This window comes from Ambystoma mexicanum, chromosome 3q (assembly GCF_040938575.1).
Source record: "Ambystoma mexicanum isolate Mex_15411 chromosome 3q, UKY_AmexF1_1, whole genome shotgun sequence".
Lineage (NCBI taxonomy): Eukaryota > Metazoa > Chordata > Amphibia > Caudata > Ambystomatidae > Ambystoma > Ambystoma mexicanum.
Window position 1 is genome coordinate 1,007,917,882 of NC_090926.1, and position 22,417 is coordinate 1,007,940,298.

The window sequence follows — 22,417 nt, forward strand, 5'->3', positions numbered from 1 at the left end:
GGCAAGAACCAATGTTAAGTCCATAACACTGCAACAATGTTAGTTAGTGAATTGGGGGATGGATCAGGGCAGCCACCTGACATGCGAGGGCCAGTAGAACAACATCTATAATGTCATGTATAGGTTATAACATACTCAATACCCAATCAGTTGGCCCAATACGTTTTCTGGAGAGGGGCCCAGGTTGAGACGTCATGCCGATGCCATTTGGAAGTAAAACCGGCCTGCGGGCCGAGGAAAAGGGATGTGCATGGATTTTTGCTCTTCCTTTGCTGATCCCCCCCCGTAGGCTTTGCCTGTAATAAACCACAGTATAAATTTGCTGTTGACCGAGTCCTCAGTGTAGCCTGGAGGAAGGAGTTGGGCCCTCAAAGTCCGGACTTCCAGTGTCACTCTGGCATACCTGGGGGTCCATCCCCAACAACCCCACCCTGATTCAGTTGGACTGGTACTCTTTTCATGCTCAGTAGGTTCAGGGATATTGCCAAGGACAACAGGCTGTTGGACTGAAATGCCAGGCGTGGGTTTGTCATTTAAACATCAAGGCAAAGCAGACAAAAATCATAAAATGCTCCCTGCAGCCCATCAACCCTCAGTGGTTACAATACAATGCCAGGATCCATCAACAAAACAATGTTAGTAAAACACAAAGTAATTTACACCTGCAGACGGCCAACCACATCCATGCAACACAAGGCAAACGTCCCAATGAAACCACTGCAACATAGCAAGAATCAATACTCAGCCTCCCAACAAAGGGCCAACAAAAATGATACTCTAGCAAACATATACAGAGCACATGATTATCCACTCCTACAATGTTTGCTGCTCAAATTTCTATCAGAATATTGTGGCGGGCATCTAGTATATGATATACTCTGTATATATTAAATCAATTTAGACATTTCATTTGGGTTGGGGGTAGAAGTATCAATTAAGTGAATATAGGCATGGACAATCTCTAATTGTATGACAAAGGCTTGAGAAATTCTTACCCAATGTAATCTATTTCATAAACTGCATTACGAGTCCTGGAGGCCTCTTCAGTCTACAGCTTACCTTGACCGGTGAACGGTATCTCAGGTAGGTCGGCGACAATGCCAACCACCTCTAAGCAATAGCCTTACAGAACAAATGCGAGCACAACAGCAACAGGAACATTTAGTAACACTTATGCCACGCTTACAAATCCTACTACAAGCATAAACACAGCTCTTTAATATGCAGTGTATACAAATATAGTGCACAGGGTTCTCATGGAGAAATCAAACAGCCTGGCTGTTTTCCAAGTACGTTAACCATTACCAGGCATGAGAGAGGTGAACATCTTAAAGTCTGTCTAGGCAGGTGGTAGCAAACATTAAAGCACAGTATTGCAAGTACAATTTGACTTAAGCAGAAGCACTGTAAATATTGATAGCAATTGTAGGCAGAATGCATAAAATGTATGTATAGAAGCTCTGATCATAATTGTAGTACTGCTAACATCTGTTAAAATAAATTTTAGTTTAATTTAGAAACTAAGGGAGATTGAGCTGCCGACACCAAGTACTGCATATGTGTGTTTGGCTCTCAAGCTAAAGCGTTTGGTTGCCTTAACTTACCAAGTTCTTTAGAGCCTTGGCTTTCACTGGCCAATTCTCCCATTTTAACCAGAGCATCAAAGTAGCCTTTTGCTGCAAACGTTACACCTAAAAAGAAAATACAAATAAAAATTGCACATTTTTTTTAGAATTGTCAAAAAAGTAATGCATAGAAATTAGGGAATTGGGTTTCCTTCTTTACTTAGGACCGCAGATAAGGAAAGAAACAGCTTGTTGTAAGGATCCTCTGTCAAATCACGTTTCAATTGTTAACAGCAATGGCCACAACTCCATGCATAAACACCCACCTTCTGTTTTGTTAGCTTTCCCAATCGTTTGCTTAAATGGTGTACAGACAGTGCATTTTCTTTTATGCCCAGCCTGTCACCCTTTAGGACTGGTCAGGGTTTCACTTCACCCTGCCCCTTCACAGTTTCAAAGGGGGCAGGGGGAGCCATACTTCCAAGCCCCTACTTTTACAACTAAGACTATAAACAAAGCAAGACCTTTGGTCAGACGCTGGCTAAAAACAATGGAGAAAGTTTAGACTGACTTCACTGGAAAAATTGCCAACTAGTGTGTACAGTTTGCCATTAATGGCACCCTAAACAGTCACATGCTTGGTTGAATAATAGCCTAGTACCAGTGAAGTAATTTCAAAATGGGCCAAACGCTCCAACAGTCTTAAGTGGCAGTAAAACACACTTGGTTTTGAAACATGGAAACTATGGAAAAACATGCTCAGTGGGAACAAAGGTGGTTGGCATTTGGACCTGTGGAAATTCCAATACTGGAGAGTTGCAGGTGAGTATCAAACTTGTTAAGCAATCTTCCATGGCTTCCTGATGTTTGGGTGTAACGCATAGCAAGCAGAAAGGATCGTCAGGGTGGCGGTTACAACGATGTGTGCTCTTAGAGTAAGGTATGGGAATGAGTGGGACACTATTTTTTTAATAGAACAAAGCAACCAGACAAGGTTTACAGACTCAAGTCATAAGGCTGCTTTGCAAAAATCAATACCAAGTCCCCTTGTTGAATGCATGTTGAACTACCAGGAGGTAAACTACTGGGTTTCTGGCAGATAAGATGCAATCCATTGCATGAAGTCTTTTGTGTAGTTGTGTAGCAGCAGATTGATAAGACAATTGTTTTATTGGGCTTAAATTCTATCAGTGTGATCAAAAGAGTATTTGGCCCCAGAGTAGGAGGGATTTTAACATGAATGTCAACAGGGCCAAAATAAAAAATTTAAAAAATCATTGGCAAAGCGAACAGTGCTTTGCACTTGCTACTATCAGCGACCAGTTAATACCACTATGGTAGTGCCTGGTTTTTCAATAGTCTTGTGGTATGCAGTAGACCTGAAGCAAGTAGGAGCCTGCAAGTAAGTCTTCAATACAAGTTCCTTATTTAAGTTCATTGTCACAAGTAAATATTTAGTACATAGCAGTGACACGCATGTATTCACAAATATTTATTTTTCCGCTTGCATCTTGTAATGTCCCTTCTCATGTTGCCACTATGTGGAGCTGGCAGAGGCAGGGAACACTGGGTTAGGGCCGAGCCAGGACCAAGCCTTTGGGTCTGGCTGTAGAAGTCCAACGCGGGCCGAGCCAGAGTCACATGGTGGCTGGACCAGGCGTGGAGGCCAAGGAGGATGGCAGCACACAGGGTTGGGGGCGGTGGGGTTAGAGGGGCAGCATCTTTATGGGGGATAGAGACTGGCGAAAGAGAAGGGCATGTTGGTGCTGGAAAGAGGGACAGAACTGTCCTGTGTTCATGCGATTTTTCTTGCATTCAGGATTTCCAGTTACGTGCTGCCAGCAACGTGGCACATGCCGGCAGCGGGGAGCTAGAAATCTGAAGTGTGAGCAAAATCCCAATCTCTCACACACAAGACAGTGCTCACGTCAGAGAATCTCAGGTCTCCGACGAGAGCACTGTCCTGTGTGTTCCTGGCAAATTCTGCAAGATATCTAGTTGCCAAAATGGCTTTGTAGTGAAACTGAGCAGGGGAAACAGGCAAATGGTGGTGCAGCGCTCAGCTTTATGTTTCAGCTGGATCTGTGTGCAGGCGCCTTGCCTCAGTACAGTGTGATGAAAGCTTACTGTGTAGGTGTATCTCCTTACTCCATGTATTGGTTGGTTCCTCTGATGTGACCTCGCTTTCGAGGCATCAGTGAATAAACACAGCAGGTGAATAGACCTGTGTACTAAGCGTCACACGGCCCTGAGGAGATCAGCTCTTCCCTCTTAATAGGTTCTACGCTTTCTATCAACACTTGAATGGTCATTTAAAAAAATATATATATTTAAACAATGCCATTATATTTTCTTTTATCATGGCCAACATTTTTAAAGCATAACATTTTTGAGTATATCCCTTTAAAGAGGAAAACGGATCAATGTGAAGGCATGAACTTGCATTGTATTCAGCAAAAGAAAAGGTCAAACATTCTGAATACAGATTTTCCACACTAAGATGCATGGTATCTTTCTCATTCAAAGATGTCCGCTCGTTTCCAGAGAGCTTCCGTAGAGACAGTCATCCAAGATGGCTACCTCCATGGGAGAGGTGAAAGAGGTCTGAGATGGGCAGGAATGGGTGGGATTCGCCGTAGGAATAAGCATGGCTAGGGGCAGGGAATGGGAGGGATTCAATAGCCGAACACATGTGTATGCCTCCTCAAATGTATCTCTATTGAAATACATTAGACCCTCATTCAAAGTCCAAATTTAAAGCTCTTATTTTATTTTAATGAGAATAGTTTTGGCTTAAAGTACAAAACAGTCCAAACTAATAAATAAAAGACCGGTTTGAAAGCAAAAACCTTTGGATATAATGTTGGCTGTGGTAAAATATAAAGAAAAATAAAATAAAAAGACTGCCAGAGAACAAGAAATAATCAAACACTTCAAAAGGTTAAAGCTATAATAGAAGCTACTTTCAAATAAATCAAGATCATGCCTTGCCACATACTCAACAAATGCAAGCATTGCAACTAAATCAGTCTTACACATTGAGAAGCATTTGTTTCATTAGAGTAAGCACAGGGCTTGAAATTGCCGCAAGCTGGGTAGAAATTTAGCTCCTGGGTACAGCTTGCTCGCTTGACATCAATAGCTACAAGGAGCTAGTGTTGGCTCCCCAATCCAAGTCACACCGCACAAATATACTAATCACAAATTCAATATTGTAATTTGTAGAAAACCTACATTAGGAAACATCTAGAAGACATGGAAAACACAATGGGCCAATACATGGGTACTGGACAAAAAGTTATAGTTTGTATCTCATGTGTGTGCTAGATTTGTGGCAGACTATATATTAGCTCCTTATTCTTCAGGTGAGAGAAAGCGAGGGAGTTAGCATAAAAGGTGGAAGTCATAGATCATAATGCTGTGGCAGTAAAGAGACAGCAACAGACTGATGCAGTAACAGAAATAGATTTAGTGGCAGAACTCTAGATGTTGCAGGAAAGTTAGGTAATGAGTAAACCAGAAGGACCAGCAAGACAGAAATGACAGGAAATAAAAAGGAAAAACAATGTAAATGTGAAAGTAAATGAATCAACAAAAACAGTCAGCCATAGAGCGAAAGCCCGCAGCACAGCAACTGAAAGTCCCGGTCATGGTGTGCACTTTTTTAAAATCTGCATACAAAAGTTTGTGTAAAAAATAAAAGAATAGGGAGGTTTTACCAGCTTTTGGGAACACAAGAGCAACTGCTGCAACATGTGCGATACTCACATTTTACAGCACTACACAAAAATTGCTGTTTTTCAATCTCTGCTTAGCTCCTGGGTCCAGATGAGTAACTCCTGGTCATGCAAAAAACCATGACAACCAGGAGCCGCTTCTAGCTCCTGCTCCACAAATTCAAAACTCAACCCCTGAAGCGGCACAAAGTCTACCAATACAGATCGCCACACCAACAAGGTCACAATTTGTTCCCTTTGCTCTTGTTCTTGCCACCTGGGGAGTGTGGCATGATTGAGGTTAAAAGCTTCAGTCCAGCACTGGTCATTGTTGAAGTGTGTGTATGAGTATGAGAGGCACAGAAGCTCTTGGAGGAGATCATCTGGATTGTGGGAGGATGATAGAGCTGAGAACCATAGAGCGCCCTTCACCCCCCTTCGTTTGTAGATATATTTGGGAGTGCCAGACTCCAGAGAGGAGCACCAGGATGATACATGCCCCCACTTTGGAGAGCCACACTACTGGTTTTCTCCCCTTTCCCTCCCACTGTGGGATTTACATTGTGGAATGGAAGGATGAGTAGGTTACTGGCTGCCGGCATGAACTGCAGTTACCAGAATGCCCTGATACTATAACTTTGTACTAAACAGCAATACCTGAACAGACCGCCTCCCTGATTGCGAGATGTCCAAAAGCACATGGAGGAGATAGAGATACACACACTTTAAAGTACAGTTGAGTTTACCAGATTTAATGTAACAAAACCCTTAAAATGTCGCGGCCGTGGGACGTCATGACTAGCTTAAGTCAGCGCGCTCCCATTGATGTCCCACATAATGTCATTTTGTAGGTCATCGTGAATCCCTTCTATTATATGTATGTGCTCATGGGCTTTTCTACGGGACACGCAGAGTTAAGCTGGTCATTACTTCCCACATATGCTAAATTTAGAGGGTATTGTTGTGTTAAAACATGTCAAGTTAACTGCAGTGTTTACAGTGACTTTCGAGGGTTTTGGTATATCTGTTTTTGTTAATGGGCACTAGCCATGGCCTTCGGTAGTGTGTACTTTATATCTCCCCCCAACCCAAATACGCTCTTTTACACCCACTAGGTGGCCATGCCCAGGCCTTTGGCCCTGGCCAGTGAGCATGGCCTTTGGCGGTGCCCACTGTAAAGGTTCCCCCTCCCAATACACTTATTTGGGCCCACTGGGCACTATACATAGAATGACTACTACACTACCATTTTTAATAAAGTTTATTTTTTGACAAATTGTTCCCAAAATGTCCAGTTTGGGGTGTCCCTTGACAATCCCTTGGTTTAGAAATTTTCATCCAAAACCATCCAGCAAGTCAAAAGTTATTAGCCGTTCTGCTGCACAGCAACAATACTGATATAACCGTTACGGCGTAGGGACGCCCTGTTCTCCGTCGAATAATTTAAAAACTACTGGATGGATTTACCCCTAACCTGTCAAGGCAATAAGTCAATGCTTTATTTGGTCCAAATCTGCCAAGCGGTTTTCACGCTACGGTTGTTTAAAAACTGCACTCTCGCAATGTGAAATTGAATGTGCTAACAACTGTGGCGTTTTGTTTTAACAACTTATTTTGTTTGCACAATTTCTGCCAAATCCGTTGTTAGAATAAACCGTTATTAGCAATTCCTTTTTCAGATTTCCTAGGGGGGGGGAGTGGGGGGGCGAGAGGGAGAGGGAGAGGGGGGGGGCAGAGAGAGGGGGGGCAGAGAGAGGGGGGGGCAGAGAGAGCGAGAGAGAGAGAGAGAGAGAGAGAGAGGGAGAGAGGGATCCTTCACGCAAGGTCCCACCTGTTTTTCTTCGACACGAGGGAGACTTGCAGAATGTGTGAGTGATTAGAGAAGATGCAAGATGCCTATGTTCCTTCAACTCCAAGAGGGGAGGAAGGGAGCAAACCCATCCCAACCCCTAGGCACTTTAGGGTGAGGAGTCCCACTGAAAGAATTATAATTATCCAGGGGACGAGGGGGGGCATCTTTTAGCTCCCCACACAATCATGTTAGGGTAGGCAATTCGGAAGCTTAGACATAGTGCGTATATATAAGCAGATGCCATTTTGTAGCCATAGTCTAAGCACAAGGCCTGCACAGCCATGTAGTATTTAGTGCTAGACAGGCCGCAAGCCTGAAGGAGAAATCTGAATAGGCACAAGTGCTGATAAGATGCCCACGTGACTAGCTTTCACAGAAACCTGTGTTCTAAAATTGCTGCCAATATGTGTGTTCTACAAAAAATGTGCCCTGCAAAGCCACGAGACAGTGCTGGGTGCCATGGTGTACATGTTATCCCACAAAGGCCAGAGCAGGCCTCCGACCCCCACCCAGCCAACCACAAGTTATAGCCCCTACAACTGCCCTGATCCCAAGACCCCTGAACTCCAAGATACTAGACCACCAACCATAAACCAATCCACCATAAAAGATCCAAGAGCATGGTCATACCACCTTTATTTCATAATGACATGATTTGTAATGCAAGGTACAGGGAGGTATACATTATAGTTCAAAGGTGAGGGTGGAAGCCCTGGAAGCCGTGACGCAATAGGGATGAGTGAAGAATGTGTGGGTCAGTATGACCCCAAAACTCCCTGTGCCAGTCTTTGAGCATGCCAGGTGCCTTGTAAAATGATAATACAACACTATTTACAAATACAGCTAACTTTTTTAGCTTTGGTTCCCTGGAGACGATGAGTCCAGCAGACCCCACGTGATGGAAGACGCACAAACTAGGCTGGGACCAATTGCCTGGCATCCCCTCTGCAGCAGGCCGCCAATGTATAGCGTTGCACCAACCAGCTACGCGGGTTCTCACCATATGCAATGGTGAAGGCTGCAATGCTGTATTGCCTTTTAAGCTTCTTCTTAGAGCGCTCAATGGTGGCAGAATTCTTTGTGGACGCACCTTTTTTCGTAGAAATAGAACTCGTTATCCTTGCAAGAGTTTCTTGGGTGTTTTTTTCCTAACGGTTGTATTTTTTCCTGGTGTAAGCGTTTGGGGGCGTGCCTTCAGCACATGTGAATATAAGCAGATGCAATACTCAAATATGATTACAGTGAATAATGTAATGTCTTCTGATGCTTGTAAATCTGATTAGAATCGCATACTCTTCAGAGACTAGCGAGCAGTACCAGGAGATGGTGGTGGGATGTGTGAAGGAACAGTAGCAATGATGTCTTTCTTAGCACCACTTGTCCCACCTGAGACTCAGACTTGAGTGTGTGTCTAAGCAGTAGTGTTGGGTGTAGGCATGAACAGAACTCCAAACTGCTGCTTTGCATATGAAATCTAGAGGAATATTTGCAATGAATGCTATGGGAGCCCCTGTGCCTAGAGTAGGGTGGGCTCTAGGTGTAAAGGGTAGATCTCTTGGCAAGAGTAACACAATGTGATGCAATTTACAATCCATTTGGAAATAGCCAATTTAGATACAGGGTCCCCTTCTCTACCAGCTATAAAACAGAAAGAATGGGTTATTCTTTCTCAGTGGCTTAGGTCTTTCAGTATGCAGTTTTAATGAAGGCACACTAATGAACTTTTCAACAAACCAAAAACACAGGGGAAAAAATGTATTTTATTAAAACTATAAATATGTAGTTGGGAATGGGAATAGCAGTGTTTGGTGTCGGGGGGGGGGGGGGGTAGTATGAATAAAAATAAAAGGGGGTTTGGGGCAAACCCCTGAAATTCTTTTTTGTTTAAAGTGTAATTTTTTCCAAGTTTTCTCAAGGTAGTATATTACTGCCCTCCTCACGTCAAGTGTATGGAAGCTTCTTTCTTCCAAGTTAGTGGGGTTTTGAAAGAAGTGTGAAGTTCGATCGATTCATTCATTCTCATGGAATTTCGAGCTGGATGTAGGCACAAAACATGGATGTGTGCACAAAACCACAATGTCTTATGACTAGTTTCAAATGGGTCTTGAACAGAAAGCACCTGCAGTTCAACTCTCCTCATCGAGGTGATGGGCACTAAGAAGGCAGTCGTGTAGGTGAGGGCCTTAAGGCTAGCTATGTGCATGGGTTCGAAAGAAGATCCCATTAACGTTGTAAGGACAACTTTCAAGTCCCATCTGTGTGTTGGGTTGGAAATAGGGGTGTGAAATCTTGACCATGACACCTTGCTCTGGGATGTGGTATACGCAGAGAGCAGCCAGGTGGACCTTTAGGAAATTGAAAACAAGTCCGGAGTCTAATGGGTACGTTAGATAAGAACAATATCTTTAGGGGAGCAGTCAATGGGATTGACGTTCTTAACATTGCACCAGATAAATGTTAGCACTTATTGGGGTAACAATGTCTGGTGTTGGGTTTTTCACACTTCCGATTATGTCCATACATCTGAGGGAGTGTGAGGTGCTAAAACTCTAGGACTTTAAGAGCCAAGCTGCTAAGTTGAGTGTTTGGGGGCACGGATGATATGCCTCCCCCTGGTCTTGCAACAGCACGTTGTACAGGCATGGCAGTTTCCTGGGAGGAGAGACAGACATTCTCATGAGATGGGAGAACCATGGCTGGAGGGCCCTCATTGGTGCTACCAGGATCATTGTGACTTGTTACTGGTGCATCTTGTGCACTATCCTGTTGAGAAGGGGAATTGGGGGGGGGGGGAGGGGAGCATAGGCAAATCTCCCAAGACCATGTTATCCAGAGACCATTCCATTTGGAAAATGTTTGTGGGTACCTGGAGGCGTAATCTGAACATTGGGTGTTCTCCCGAGTCGCGAGCAAGTCGATCATGGAAAACCCCACTCTGCAAAGACATTGATTAGAATGTGCTCTTCCACATGCCACTCGTGCTCTACGTGTAGGTAGAAGCCTCTGCTGAGCACATCTGCCAGAAGATGGTGTTCACCTGGAACATTTGAGTGCCCACTTTCAGATGTTCTGGGACTGTTTGCATGGCCCTAGAGAGTGCGTGCCCCTCCGTTTGTTCAGGTAGTACATGGCTGTGGTACTGTCTATAAGGACGGTCTTCCCCTGAAGGTGTGCTTGGAAAGCTTTCAGGGTTTTGAACACCAGAAGCAGTTCCAATAGATTGATGCGAGTGGCTGATAGTGATTGGAACCGCATGCCATGCACAGTCTGTTTAAGGAGGTGACAAACCCCCCCCCCCCGCGCCCCCCACCCCTTCCACCGCACAGATGTGTCTGTGGTGAGTGGTAATTGTTTTCTCCTGCCCATGACTGCAGAGACTATAAGAGGGCTGTCGAGACAACTAGATTGTCCAACTGCTCTGACACCATTGGCTCGACAGCACAGACAAGCGTGAGGAACTAAGACACAGGAACCCATCATCCCCAAAATCTGCAAGGCCTTGAAAATGGTTATTCAGTGACTAGCTACATAATGAGGGATCTGGAAAAGCATGATTTGAACTCACTCGTTGGAGGGGAAGATGGGAGAGTCTTCTGTCTGAATTAGGCCCTAGAAAATGTTCGACTTGAATGGGGACCATGCTCGACTTCTCATTGATCGAGAATCTTAGATTGAATACAGTCTTCTGGGCATTTTCCAGGCTTGTTCTGTACAAGTCTCATTTATGAGCCAGTCATCGAAGTAAGGATACACAGGGATGGACTGGCTGCTCAGGTGAGCCACTGCTACCGCCAGTACCTTTGTAAACACCCTTGGGGCTGAGGCAATGCCGAAGGGGAATTCCTTCAACTGATAGTGCGTTTCCTATCCTGAACCCGAGGTACTTTGTGCACTGGCAACACTGAAATATGAAAGTATGCATCTTTCATGTCCAATGTGTCATAATTCCCCTGCTGCAGCAGTGGGATTACTTCCCTAAGAGTTGTCATCCTGAACTTTCTTGGTTTGACATATTTGTTTGCAGGACCCAGATCTAAAACGGGGCACATGGTTCGATCCTTTTTGGGTACAAGGAAGTATATTGAATAAATACCCTTGTTTACCTGGAGATGAGGGACGACTTCATTGGCACCCTTTTCCAGCAGGACCTGGACCTTGTCCAACAGGATGCACAGATGGTCAGGTGACAGTCCTCTGTTTCGGGGTTGATGGCCGCGCGGTCGCTGGAGGAACTCTATGCAGAACCTGTGGGCGACGGGCTTGAGTACCCACTGACCTCTTGTGATCGACTCCCACGCGTGGGTAAAGGATGTTACACATCCCCTAACTTGGGAAGTGTGGGAGGGGACCCGTTCTGCCGAGTCACATGGAGGCAGAAAATGGAGAGCCTCTGGCAGCACAGTTTCTACCTCTGCCTTTCCCTCGTTGAAAGCCTCTTTGTTGAGGATATTGGAATTCATCGGGCAGCCCTGTCCGGAAGCCCAGTTAGACCATCCCCTCCACCATCCCCCGAGCCATACTGTCCACGAGGAGAGCAGGAGGATGACTGACCTCGAAAGAGCTGGCGGGTGTTGAAACCGCCTCGCTGGACGAAGGGCTTGGCCGAGATCCGATTTAGCGATTTTAGTGTCTTGTGCTCCTTCTTGGTGGTCTCCAGAGCTTCATCTACTGCTTTACCAAAAAAGGTTAGCTTCCTCCACTGGTTTATTAATGAGGGAGGCTTGGGTCTCTGGTTTAAAACCTGAATTCTTCAGCCTGTGCTGTGTTTGAGAAGGGTCACCTGGGCAAGGATACGCCCCACAGTTTTGGAAGAGCAAGGTATTTTTAAAGGATATTCTGGGTGACTTCCCACCCCGCTGCAACCATGGCTAAAAAGGCAGGTGCGAGTATGCTCCGGGACATCCTGAAGGCTGTCTTGGACAAGACCCCACTGAACCTCACTGTTCCGTGGGAGGAGTGTGGTATGGTTGGCAATCCTGGTGGAAAATGCAGCAGAGGTGGTGACAAGCTTGCCAAGGGCGTACAATTTCTTGCAGACATTGTCAAGAGGGGATTCCAACGAGGACAGGGTTACACACACACACCCCATCCCTCCCCCATCTTCATTGTCATAGTGATGACCAGGGAGTCTGGGACAGCATGGCCCCTGATGCACAGCGAGTCTGAAGGAGCGAGGCGGAACGTTTTCTCCTCACTGGGACTGAGCAGTGAGTGTGGGCAATGAGGGGGGGGTGGGGGCAGGCACTTCTTGACTGAGCTCAACAAAGGGATGGCTTGGCTGACCGGTGTTATCCACTCAAGGATACTTTCCACAGAGTCCCAATCAGCACCTGCTTCTTGTGTGGTAATTAAAGTGATCTTCTGGTTATCTATAGGCGATGAGTCCTTGGATTGGGTGACAGGAGTAGCATCCAGAAAAAGTTTCCCTGGATCATGTGGCGGGTGAAATGCCACATGCCCCAGTCAGCCGCAGGTTTCCAGTCTGGGTCTGGAAAAGTGGGATCTTGGCCACCCTGGCCAGAGTCCTGGACATAGAAAACATCCTAGCTAGGGTCATCTGATCATCCAAAAAGACATCCACCTAGGGGTCCCGACGGGATTCCTCCTGGGATAAGAATTGAGCACCTGGGAACTGGAGCATCTGACTTCAGGACAGGAGAGGGGTAAACATCCCTATGCCTCCAAGAGGTCAAATTGGCCTTGGATATTAATCAACTCAGCCATTTTGTTCATACAAGCTTCAAATGTGTTCCTGTTGAATTCAGGAGATGAGGAATCAGGAGGTGGGAAAGGCTGTGTAGAGGGAGCTGGGTACTGGTGCAAGGCATAGGAAGAGGCAAAGAGGCCTGAGACTAGTCCTCTGGCAAAGGGGAGGCCTTCTTGGGGGTCTCAAACTAGCTTTGGAAAGCTTCTCCTGATGCTTCGGGAGGGTTAAACGAGTGGTCCCGTCTCGTCGCACCTATTTGACGCTACTGTGCCAGAAGCCATAGATTTAGTGGACCCACCCACTACAGATTAAGATTTAGCCCCATACGTAGGCCTTGGGGGCGTTTGCGCAGCAGGCACAGAACCGCGAGTGTAAGTGTAGTGGTTAAGTGGAGCAGGTGGTGCATGTGTCCCTGTCGCAGGGATGAGACTCCCCCACCCCCCATAGCACTGCCAGCAGCATGCTTGTCAGGGGTGGGGACGAACATGTGGGAACGCAAGAGCTCCCGTAAGGTAGACTGCCTTTGAATCGGAGCCATAGCTGCCAAAATATTTGTCTGAGGCGACGGCAGGGGAGCGACTCTCGGCCTGCATTGCGTAGGCAGCCCACCGTTTTGTACGCCTGTCTTTCAGAGTTTTGGGTCGAAGGTTTGCAGGCTCGTTGTGATCACGAGGGAGACATTGCATCAGCGATGGGTGTCTTTCCAAGGGAATTTGCCATTGCAAGATGGGAAAAAATTCAAAAAGGTGTCCTCTGCATAGCCTAGGGAAACGGCAGCCAGACCAAATTAAAGGGGAGAGCAGGGATAAAGAAAGGGCATTCTCAAGAGAAGTCAGTACGAACACTGCTCCACTATCCCTACTATAAAGGCTGGGCCGGAGGGCCAAAGCCATGTGGAAAGCAGTCGCTGAGCAGTCAAGGATGGTTTGTCGGCAGACAGAATCAGACGTTGAACAGCCATCGAGTAGTCCAAGGTGAGCGAACGGCTGAAGAACAGGAATCCGCAATATAAAACTCTTAAGAGCTCCGCATTATGTGCGATCGGCTAGTTAGGTGGAAAAAAAACTGGTTCCCCTGCGGTAGCTCCTCCTGACAGGGTGATGCCCGACACCCAGGAGCTGGTTTTAGCTCCTGCTCATCAAATCTCAAATTCGAACCCTGTATATATGTGCACACACGCTCGAGGACCAATGCTCTTGATCACAAAAGAATGTACAATGGATAAGAAATCAGATTTGACAGACGGTAGTGAGCTTCTTACAGTGTAGCGAGTTTGAGGGACATTCTGAACAGGTTTTGGAGGGGAGTAAATTGAACAGTCACTGGGGACAATACATTAGCGGGCGTATATCGTTTAAGACAACCAACATAGGACATTTTAAAGTGCAGTTAGCTGGTATGGCCAGCTGTGCTCAGGATGGGACCATGATTGGTGAAGTGCTAGATTGGAGGCAGAGTAAGAGAATTCCATGCCAGTAGAGTTAGAAGAGAGCGGAAGCCAGAGGAAGCACATGGAGGGCAAGGAACCACAAGGGTAGTTGGGGAGGCAAAGCAGAGATTATGAAAAGGCGTGTATAGTTGGTCAGAGGATAGATAGAGTGGTACCCGTTGGTCAGAGGATAGATAAGAGTGGTACCCTATTGTGGATAGATTTGTGTACTAGAATAACAAGTTTAAATCTGGACCTGTTTTGCATCATCAGCCATCCAGCCAGGTAACTGTACGATGAAGTAGGTGTGAAGGGAGGGAGTTCAAATAGACCCCTGGTAGCGAAGGTAATGATCTTCGAGATGACAGAAAGCATAGCAGAGGAGACCAAAGAAGATGCTGGGACAGTAGTCCAGTTTAGAGAAGACTAGAGTGGTTAAGAGATGCTTGGCGTTGTTGAAAGGAGGTGCAATATTTAGGAGGTTGAGGCAAACTGATGTTCTAGTTTTGGAACAAGTAGAGAAGGGTTACAAATGATGTTGAGGTTGCTAGCTGAAGAGTAGGGGAGAGAGTTAGGTGGAACTAGATAGGCAGAGGAAGAGGAGAGAGCTTTTGGCAGAGAAGAAGAGCACATATGTTTTGGTGGAGTTTAACATCAGAGTGTGAAACCATCCAATATTGAATGGCAGAGACACAGATCAAAGTTTTGATAAAGAGGAGAGTCCAGGAAAAAGGATTTGGGTGTTGTTCACAAAGAGTGGGCATGAGAACCCAAAGGAGGAGATTAGTGCCCCAAGAGCAGAGGTGCAAAGAGGAGTAGACACAAGAGAACACCAACAGATAGAGGAGCAAGTTGAAAGGTGTAGCTCCAGGAGATAAAATTGATGAGGTGCAAGGTAGGATTCAATCCAGGCAAGGGTTTGATCGCAAATCCCAAAAAGAAAGAACATTAAAGGAGATCAGAGTGATTGACAGTGTCAAAGGCAGCAGACAGGTCAAGAAGAATTAGGACAGACTTGAGTGCTAGCAGAGGTGATTAAGTTGGACACGTTCATGGAAGCAGTTGCTGTGGGGTAACAGGAGTGGAAACCTGCTTGCCACTAAAGGGGCAATAGGCTTGCCTGCAACCACTCAAATTGGCTCCCGAGAGTCCCCCCACAGAGATATATGGGCTGCGGAGTTCTGGAGAACTTAGAGGTGCTGCGGGAGGTAGGTCTGCTGTGCCAGGAATAACTAGTTGCAGTATGATGGAAGAAGTCAGAGGCTAAGATCACAGGCGCTCAAAGCTCAACAAGAATGAAAGGGAGAACCTTTCGGCTAGCTGAGGAGCAAGCAGGTCTGATGGGGCACAAGAGGGTAAGCATTTTAATCTGTAGAGAAGGGACTTTGTCTCCATTTCCCACTTTAGTCGCACTAATACTGGCAGAGGATGATGGCAGAGTAGAAAAATGTAGGCGTGATTAAGGTCTTTAATGCTTGCAGCAAAGTATTCAGCTAGGTCATTAGCTGCAAGAGTGGATTTGATAGTTAGACTTCAGAGGAGTGAGTTTAGAGGGCCTTGCAGCCGGAAAGAGGATGGCTGGAGTGTGTCAATGGTGGTTATATAGAATTCACTTTTCGCTCCATCAAGTGTGCATTTTAAGAGTTCAGGGAAGAGAGGTAGAGTTGCAGGACCTCATGTCAGTGGGTACGCCTCCATTTGCACAGCAACCGATGCCAGTCTGTGTGGGGAGAGCATATGAATAGGGTGACCATGGGTGATGATGCTGAGACTTAGGGGTGAAATTGGGAAGTGAGGAGAATGTGTCATAGCAGGGATTGGAAGCTGGAGAAGGCAGGGTTGAGACATCGGGTGTGGAGGAGGGAAGTCATAACTGTAGGTCAGAGAGAAAGGGTGGAAATGGCAGAAGATTTATATTTCCTTTTAGTAATAGGTGAAGCAAGTGGTGAGGAAAGGTCAGAGGGTAGAAAGGAAATGGTGGCTGAAAATTAAATGATTAGATATGGTGTGGCAGTAGTATTAGTGGCTGAGAGAGTGGTAGAGATGAATAACATAGATCCAAAGAGTTACCCCCTGTGTGGGTGGGTAAGTTATGGATAGAGTGGAGAACGTGTTCACTAAGAAAATAATAAAGTTCAGATTTATCAGAAGTGATTGGAGAGGGAAGGTTAAAGTCAGAGAATTAGGTGATATTTAGTGGAAAGAGAAGAGAAACAAGGAGTTGCCCAAGATCAAAGAATAGTCCAGTGATACCAGGAGGGCGATAGATGGAGATGTGAACCGAGTGAGGCAGAGCAATAGTAGAGATGGTAAATTCAAAAGAGGACGTGATATTGGCGATTTGTGAGGCATTGAAGCAGCAAGAGAGTCGTCTCAGGCGCCTCCACCTCTGCCAGTCAGTCGAGGTGAGTGAATAAAAGATAGTCTGGAGTCGTGTAGGGCAGCCAGAGTGGCAGTGTCAGTTGGAGAAATACAGGTTTTAGTGATAGCACGAAGGTCTAGGTGAGGAGAGCTGGAGTGAAAGTAGTCTGTGATAAAGGAGGTTTGGTTGCACTGCACACAGACTAAGCATTCCAAAGTGCAATGTTCAGTTGATGAATTAAGGAAGAGTAAAGAAGTGGAGTCTCAGAGGAGGAGGAGCAAGATGAATAAGTGTTAGGGTATGGTTAGCTCATCTGTTGCGTTTGTTGGAGGTGACAGATGGAGTAGTGGGAGTTTTGAGTTTTATAATAGGTATAGGAAAAGAGGAAGTTGTAGCACAATTGGAAAAAGCACAGGGAAAGTGGAGTAGGAGGAACAGTAGGCGTGAATGCATTACAGGCAATTAGCACAATGTGGAGAGAATTCAATAATTAGGAAGTTTGGGGTACTCACAGGTGCAAAGGGGAGAAAGGCAAAAGCAAAGGCTCACAGGCAAAGAGGTTGGTCTTCACTATTCACTGTTCCGTCCTTCACTGGGCAGCCCCTAGGGAGGCCAGAAGGGGCGACATGCTGACTCTGGTCACCCGATTCACTAGTCCATCAGTGGTCCATCAGTGGTTGGTCTCCGATATTGTCCCTGTTATTGCTGGCATGAGGCATGGTCTTCTGGGAAAACCAATCGGGAGGAGCCTCTTGTTGCCTTCAGCTGGAGATGGGGCTGATCAAAGATGGCTCCTTAGTTTCCAATTCCTTATTTCTTGTTCCCAGATCCTGAATGTAGTGTGCTTATTAGCATTTCCACTTCCTGGATTCCCTTTCCGCTTTCCTCTTTTTTGCAGGCAGCACCTTCCAGTCTTATCCTATGCAGCTCTTTTCTTAGTTTTATACTTCTTGGACCTTTCTCTGTTCTGCAGTTACACTTGATCCTTTGGACAACCCTCATTAACAGTTAATATTTTCTATACCCCTTTTTCTTTCATGGATGGGAAGGTGGAAGGTTGTTGGTGTGTAATTTTGTTTTCCCTGCTCTCGTTTCTGGACTTCCTCCTGGAGTCTGTTCCTGGTTTTCCCTTACACTTCTCTCAGGTCCCCATTGTTAGATGTAGGGTGCGCTTGTGTCCAGTTCCTGTGTGAATGTCTAGGTTTTCCTCACTATCCTGTAAGCACTATTCCTACATGTCCCATGTCAGGATTCATATGTATTAAGTTTCCTCCCTTTGCTGTTACAGCCTTCCTTGCTCCCTGTTTGATCAGCATGGTTCATGGACTTTACTGACATTCCAGGTGGTGCGTCTCGTCCCTGTGAGAACTGTCTTTAAGTTAACTTATAAAATACTGTCATTACTTGCCATCTATGTGGGCTTAGCGCTGACAGTGCCTGTAACAGCAATTGCGTCTGATGAGCTTGCCAACTTTCCTTGTAATCTAAAGGACCTTTGAAGTGCTTACCCTCACATCCCTTTTCATATATTGAAATTCTTATCACGCTCTACTTGCACATACTGCGTTTTATTGTGCAAATGTATTTTGGTTGACGAGTGCATGTTGTCCGACAAAGTTATTCACTGAGATCTAGTAAACATTTCCCTTGCCATATCTACTGCCTTTGTCCACTCATGACGACCACAAAGGAATTATGTTCGTTAATCTTCAACTAGTGAAAATTGTCCACTGAACATAATTTGGCAAAAAGAGAATTTCCATCCAATTCTAGCAACTGAAAATTACAAGTTTTTGCACATTTGCAAGGGGCCAAAAATGTATACAAACGCTGGGTAGTGGTGGAGTAGTTTACCAGTACACAATGCCTTGCTAATGTGACAATTTAGTACAGGCCTTAGGTAGCATGGCTGAAAAGTGGCCACACTACTCATGCCTCCGGTCCCAAAATTAGGACCTCAGTTTCATGGTGGCTTTAAAACGTTTGAAGTCACTGTTTGGGAGGAGATAAAGAACAAAAAGGGAATCTATTGATAACACTGCTTACTATGTTGCATCATAAAGAGCAATTGCATTTTAATGTAGTTTCTGTAGCAAGAGAGCCGACTACTTCAAAGCAGCAAGGTACCCAGTCTCAGCTACCATCTACTTTTTCTCCTGGACCAAGATATGAACTACAATTCTATTCCAAATGTGAATTTTCTACTAGAAACACTTGTGTACAGGTGCGTTATAAACGACTTATCAAATCATAATTGCTTGGCAAGTTTAATGCTTACATTTCGATTTGCAACACAGCGCAGGGTGCCTTTCACTCTACCAATTGTCAATTTAATCATACTTTTTTTCCAATCCTTGAACCAGTTTTTCATTGTGGGGCTTGGAGGCCAATATGATTGTGTAGAGTCCCTATTATGAAGTAACGTTCTGGAGCTTGTACATTCTTGAATCTGGTGTTTGGTCTTCAGGGATCATACACTTCTTGAACATTCAGGACCAATATGAGATTCAGGCCATAGTATTGAGTCTGCCCTTCACTGCCTTCTCCTATGCAAAACCACCCCAACCTCAGAACCTTGATAAACATCAGTGACCACTGCTATTGGTGAAGGAAAAAGTTGCTTACCTACGATTGTCATCTTTCATCGATAAGCAAGTTTTGAATAGCCGTCTGGGAATCTTCAGTTTCAAGTATAAATAAGCAATAAAAGAAGGAACAAGATGGTGAGTAGATGGATGCAAAGTAGAGATGCAGTCCACCAGGAACTGAGTCGCAAGACCATCGACACATTGTAGACTAGGTGAAACTTTAACATGGAGAGCCAACCAGCATGGTGTTTGTAGGTAAAACTTGGGAGTATCTGGGTAGGATGTATAGAGTGCAGGTAGCAAAACAGAGGACTTCAGATTGAGGAAATAGGAAGAACAAGGACAAAGCATGAACCTAGGGTGGAGATTGGAGCCATCAGTGGAGAGTAGGAAATAAACACATTTTCCAAATGTTGGGAAGGTCAATACGCGCAGCAGAGATGGCAATACTAGTGATGAATTGTTGCAGTGGAAGGTCACCATCAAAGGGGTCAGAGGTTGCGATTCACTGATGCCACAATCTATACGGGTCAGGCAATCGGCTACAAAAGGTTGGAGATGTAAGATAGTGTCATGATGCCTACCTCCAAGGAGCCAGGTCAGACCCAGCAACCCCAGAGGCAGGCATCATTTCCCCCAGGGGAGTGCCAGCGGGCTCAAGCTGGGGCCCTTTGGATGCAGTCCTGGCGCCTTAGGCGCCAGGCTCATGTTGGACCTCTGTCCTGGCGCCTTAGGCGCCAGGCTCATAAAGCTAGACATGTGTTCAAGTGTTTTAATGTGCACTTACCTGATGCAGACCATGCTGCCACATCCAGGCCCTCTTGAGGCCTGAATGGAACTACTTTCCACCCGGGTGTGGTCGGGGAAGGATACATACCTGATCGGAGGAAGGATGCACACTTGGAACTACTTCCAAAGCTATTTAAACCACACCCGATCAGCAACTCACGCTTTGCGTTGTTCTGCTCCTCGCAGCTGGACGCTCACCGTGTCAGCTCCTGCATCTGGACTTCAGCCACGCCTGTCAGCATCCTGGGTCACCTGCAAAGGGAGACAAGAGACCTACCAGCTAATCTGCACCACGGAGACATCACGACGATCCTGAAAGGGAAGACATCATTTTTAAAAGCATTTCGTTACGATCGCTGCAGCGCTGCATTTCACTCACCTTTCCTGGGTTCCTCCATCTTCAGCAGCGATCATCCGGATACACAGCCACTTCCCAGAGCCTAGAGAAAAGGACAAGAATAAGAGGTGAGAGAAGGAAGGGAATAAGAAAAGCTTAGTTTCCTTCTAAGACTTACCTGTTGGGTCATTCCCATTTCATTTCAGGTCTTGCTGCTTCCAAGCAGGACCCCGGCCCCTATGGGGAAAAAAGACAAAGACATTAGATGAGCGAATGCAAAAACATTACCTGAGCGCTCATCTAAGACTTACCAGATCTTTACTGGAACTGCACGTTTCACTTCGGCTCGGCGCCATATCTCCGGCATTCCGAACCCCGGCCCCTACGGGGAAAAGACATCAACATCAGCGCTTTGTTGCAAGAAGTCTCCAAAGGAATCTTCATTCATCACCTGAAAAAAGACAATGAACATTATTATTTAAAGATTGAACTTTTGAACTTGCAACAGAACTTTTACAGCGCCTTACCAGTATAATCAAGCTTACCTGAACTCCCATCCAACCTCTATCCAGTGAAGTAACTGGGTTCAACGCGCCCCTGCGTTAGAAGCAGGATGGAGAGCTCGTCCTTTCAGACCCTAAGGTGAGACTTCACGGGGAATCGTGGAAGGGTATCGTGGAGGGTTGGAAGAGTGTGGGAGGCTTGAGCATAACTCAGTCAGTAGGTAATACTCCCTTTTCACGCACAGGGGAATATTCCTGCGAGCCGGAGAAGCCAGAGTAGAGGGCCCTTCCTGTCCATCTCCAGAGTCCAGCGCTTCACCATTGAAGAAGCATCAGCACTCGAAGCCAGACCTGCGCCTCAGTGGGAATCAGGTGAGCGTTACAGAAAGTGTCATTTTGTCTAAATAATACTTTAAAAACAAGGCTAGTAATTTGTACCAATTTGTAAATAGTATAGTACTTCAGGTAGGCACTTCAGATTGGTACCAAGTAGGACTTGATTATAAGAGCTATATCTCTGCCACCCGCCTTGCTTACAATGACCCTTGAAAAGACATTTCTATATTTAATCAGTAAAATAATGTATTCCATTTTGAAACCATACAATAATATATGTACAATAAATTAACACTGCTTGTGCAAAGTCTTCTATTCCCCACCCATTTTAACACAAAATCAAATATGGTAATGAAGAAAAAAGATAAATTGCAAACGCACACATGTACATCAAAGGTAAACTCTTTAAATAACCATTTTACTCTCCAACAACAACCACTTGCATACCTCACCCTCTCCAACGTTCTCTTCAATCACATACATACACATTCACCTAAAAAAGAAATGCTAAACAATTCAAAAAGCATGACATTATCCCAAAAAAAGATATATATCGCAGAGTAATACATCCTGCCTGGCATTTTCTCTCTTTTCCTATAGCTAAAGGCTTAATCAATGCCCCTGATGTGAAATGCATCGAATGGAAATTCAAGTCCAACTGGTAGAGCACCAATCAGAACAAAAGCTAAAAGCTTGGCCAACTCTAATTGCAACTAGGTTGATATTGTTCCATCGACACCGCCGCCTTCATCGGGGCCACATATATCAAATTGAATGCAAGAATCTGTTCTGATAAATATCTTGTTCCAAATCCATGCATTCAAAGTTAAATTTGCTACTTCAGACCAGTGAGGCACTACTGGATGTGAAGGTGTCGTCACTCCTGAAAACTGTGTGTGAATCGGGGGGTAAAAAATCTCTCCCCTACCTGTGTGCTGTTGATCTTTTTATTTTTTGTTCACATGCGAAACCATGTTCAATTTAGATATTTCATTGTTTTTTTATACACGCGCCCAATACCATACCAGAGTTCAGTTTCTATGCACAGATCTGGGATTCAAACCTCTGTTGCTCTGCGTGGTCTTGCTTCCAAGACAAGCGTGTTGCCCCTGTGCTATCCTCCATTCACTAGATTTCATTTCTACATGCAGACCTGACCATGACATGTACCGAGATGGTCCTGCTCACTGCATTGTCTGATGCTGACCGTGCCGTGACCGGTGAAATGTGTGC

The 22,417-nt window shown here is 45.4% G+C and overlaps 1 protein-coding gene across 4 annotated transcripts in view; it reads right to left on the reverse strand.

The window, feature by feature from the left end:
- The window catches only part of BAIAP2 (BAR/IMD domain containing adaptor protein 2), a 764,302-nt gene that overhangs the window by 558,134 nt on the left and 183,751 nt on the right, over positions 1-22,417 (reverse strand). For 3 of the 4 annotated variants that reach the window (XM_069655178.1, XM_069655176.1, XM_069655177.1), the window contains exon 3: positions 1,605-1,691. The exons of the other annotated variant lie outside the window; for it this stretch is intronic. In XM_069655178.1, the coding sequence (XP_069511279.1) occupies positions 1,605-1,691 (87 nt within the window). The remainder of the gene's footprint in view (positions 1-1,604; positions 1,692-22,417) is intronic. 4 annotated transcript variants of the gene reach the window in all.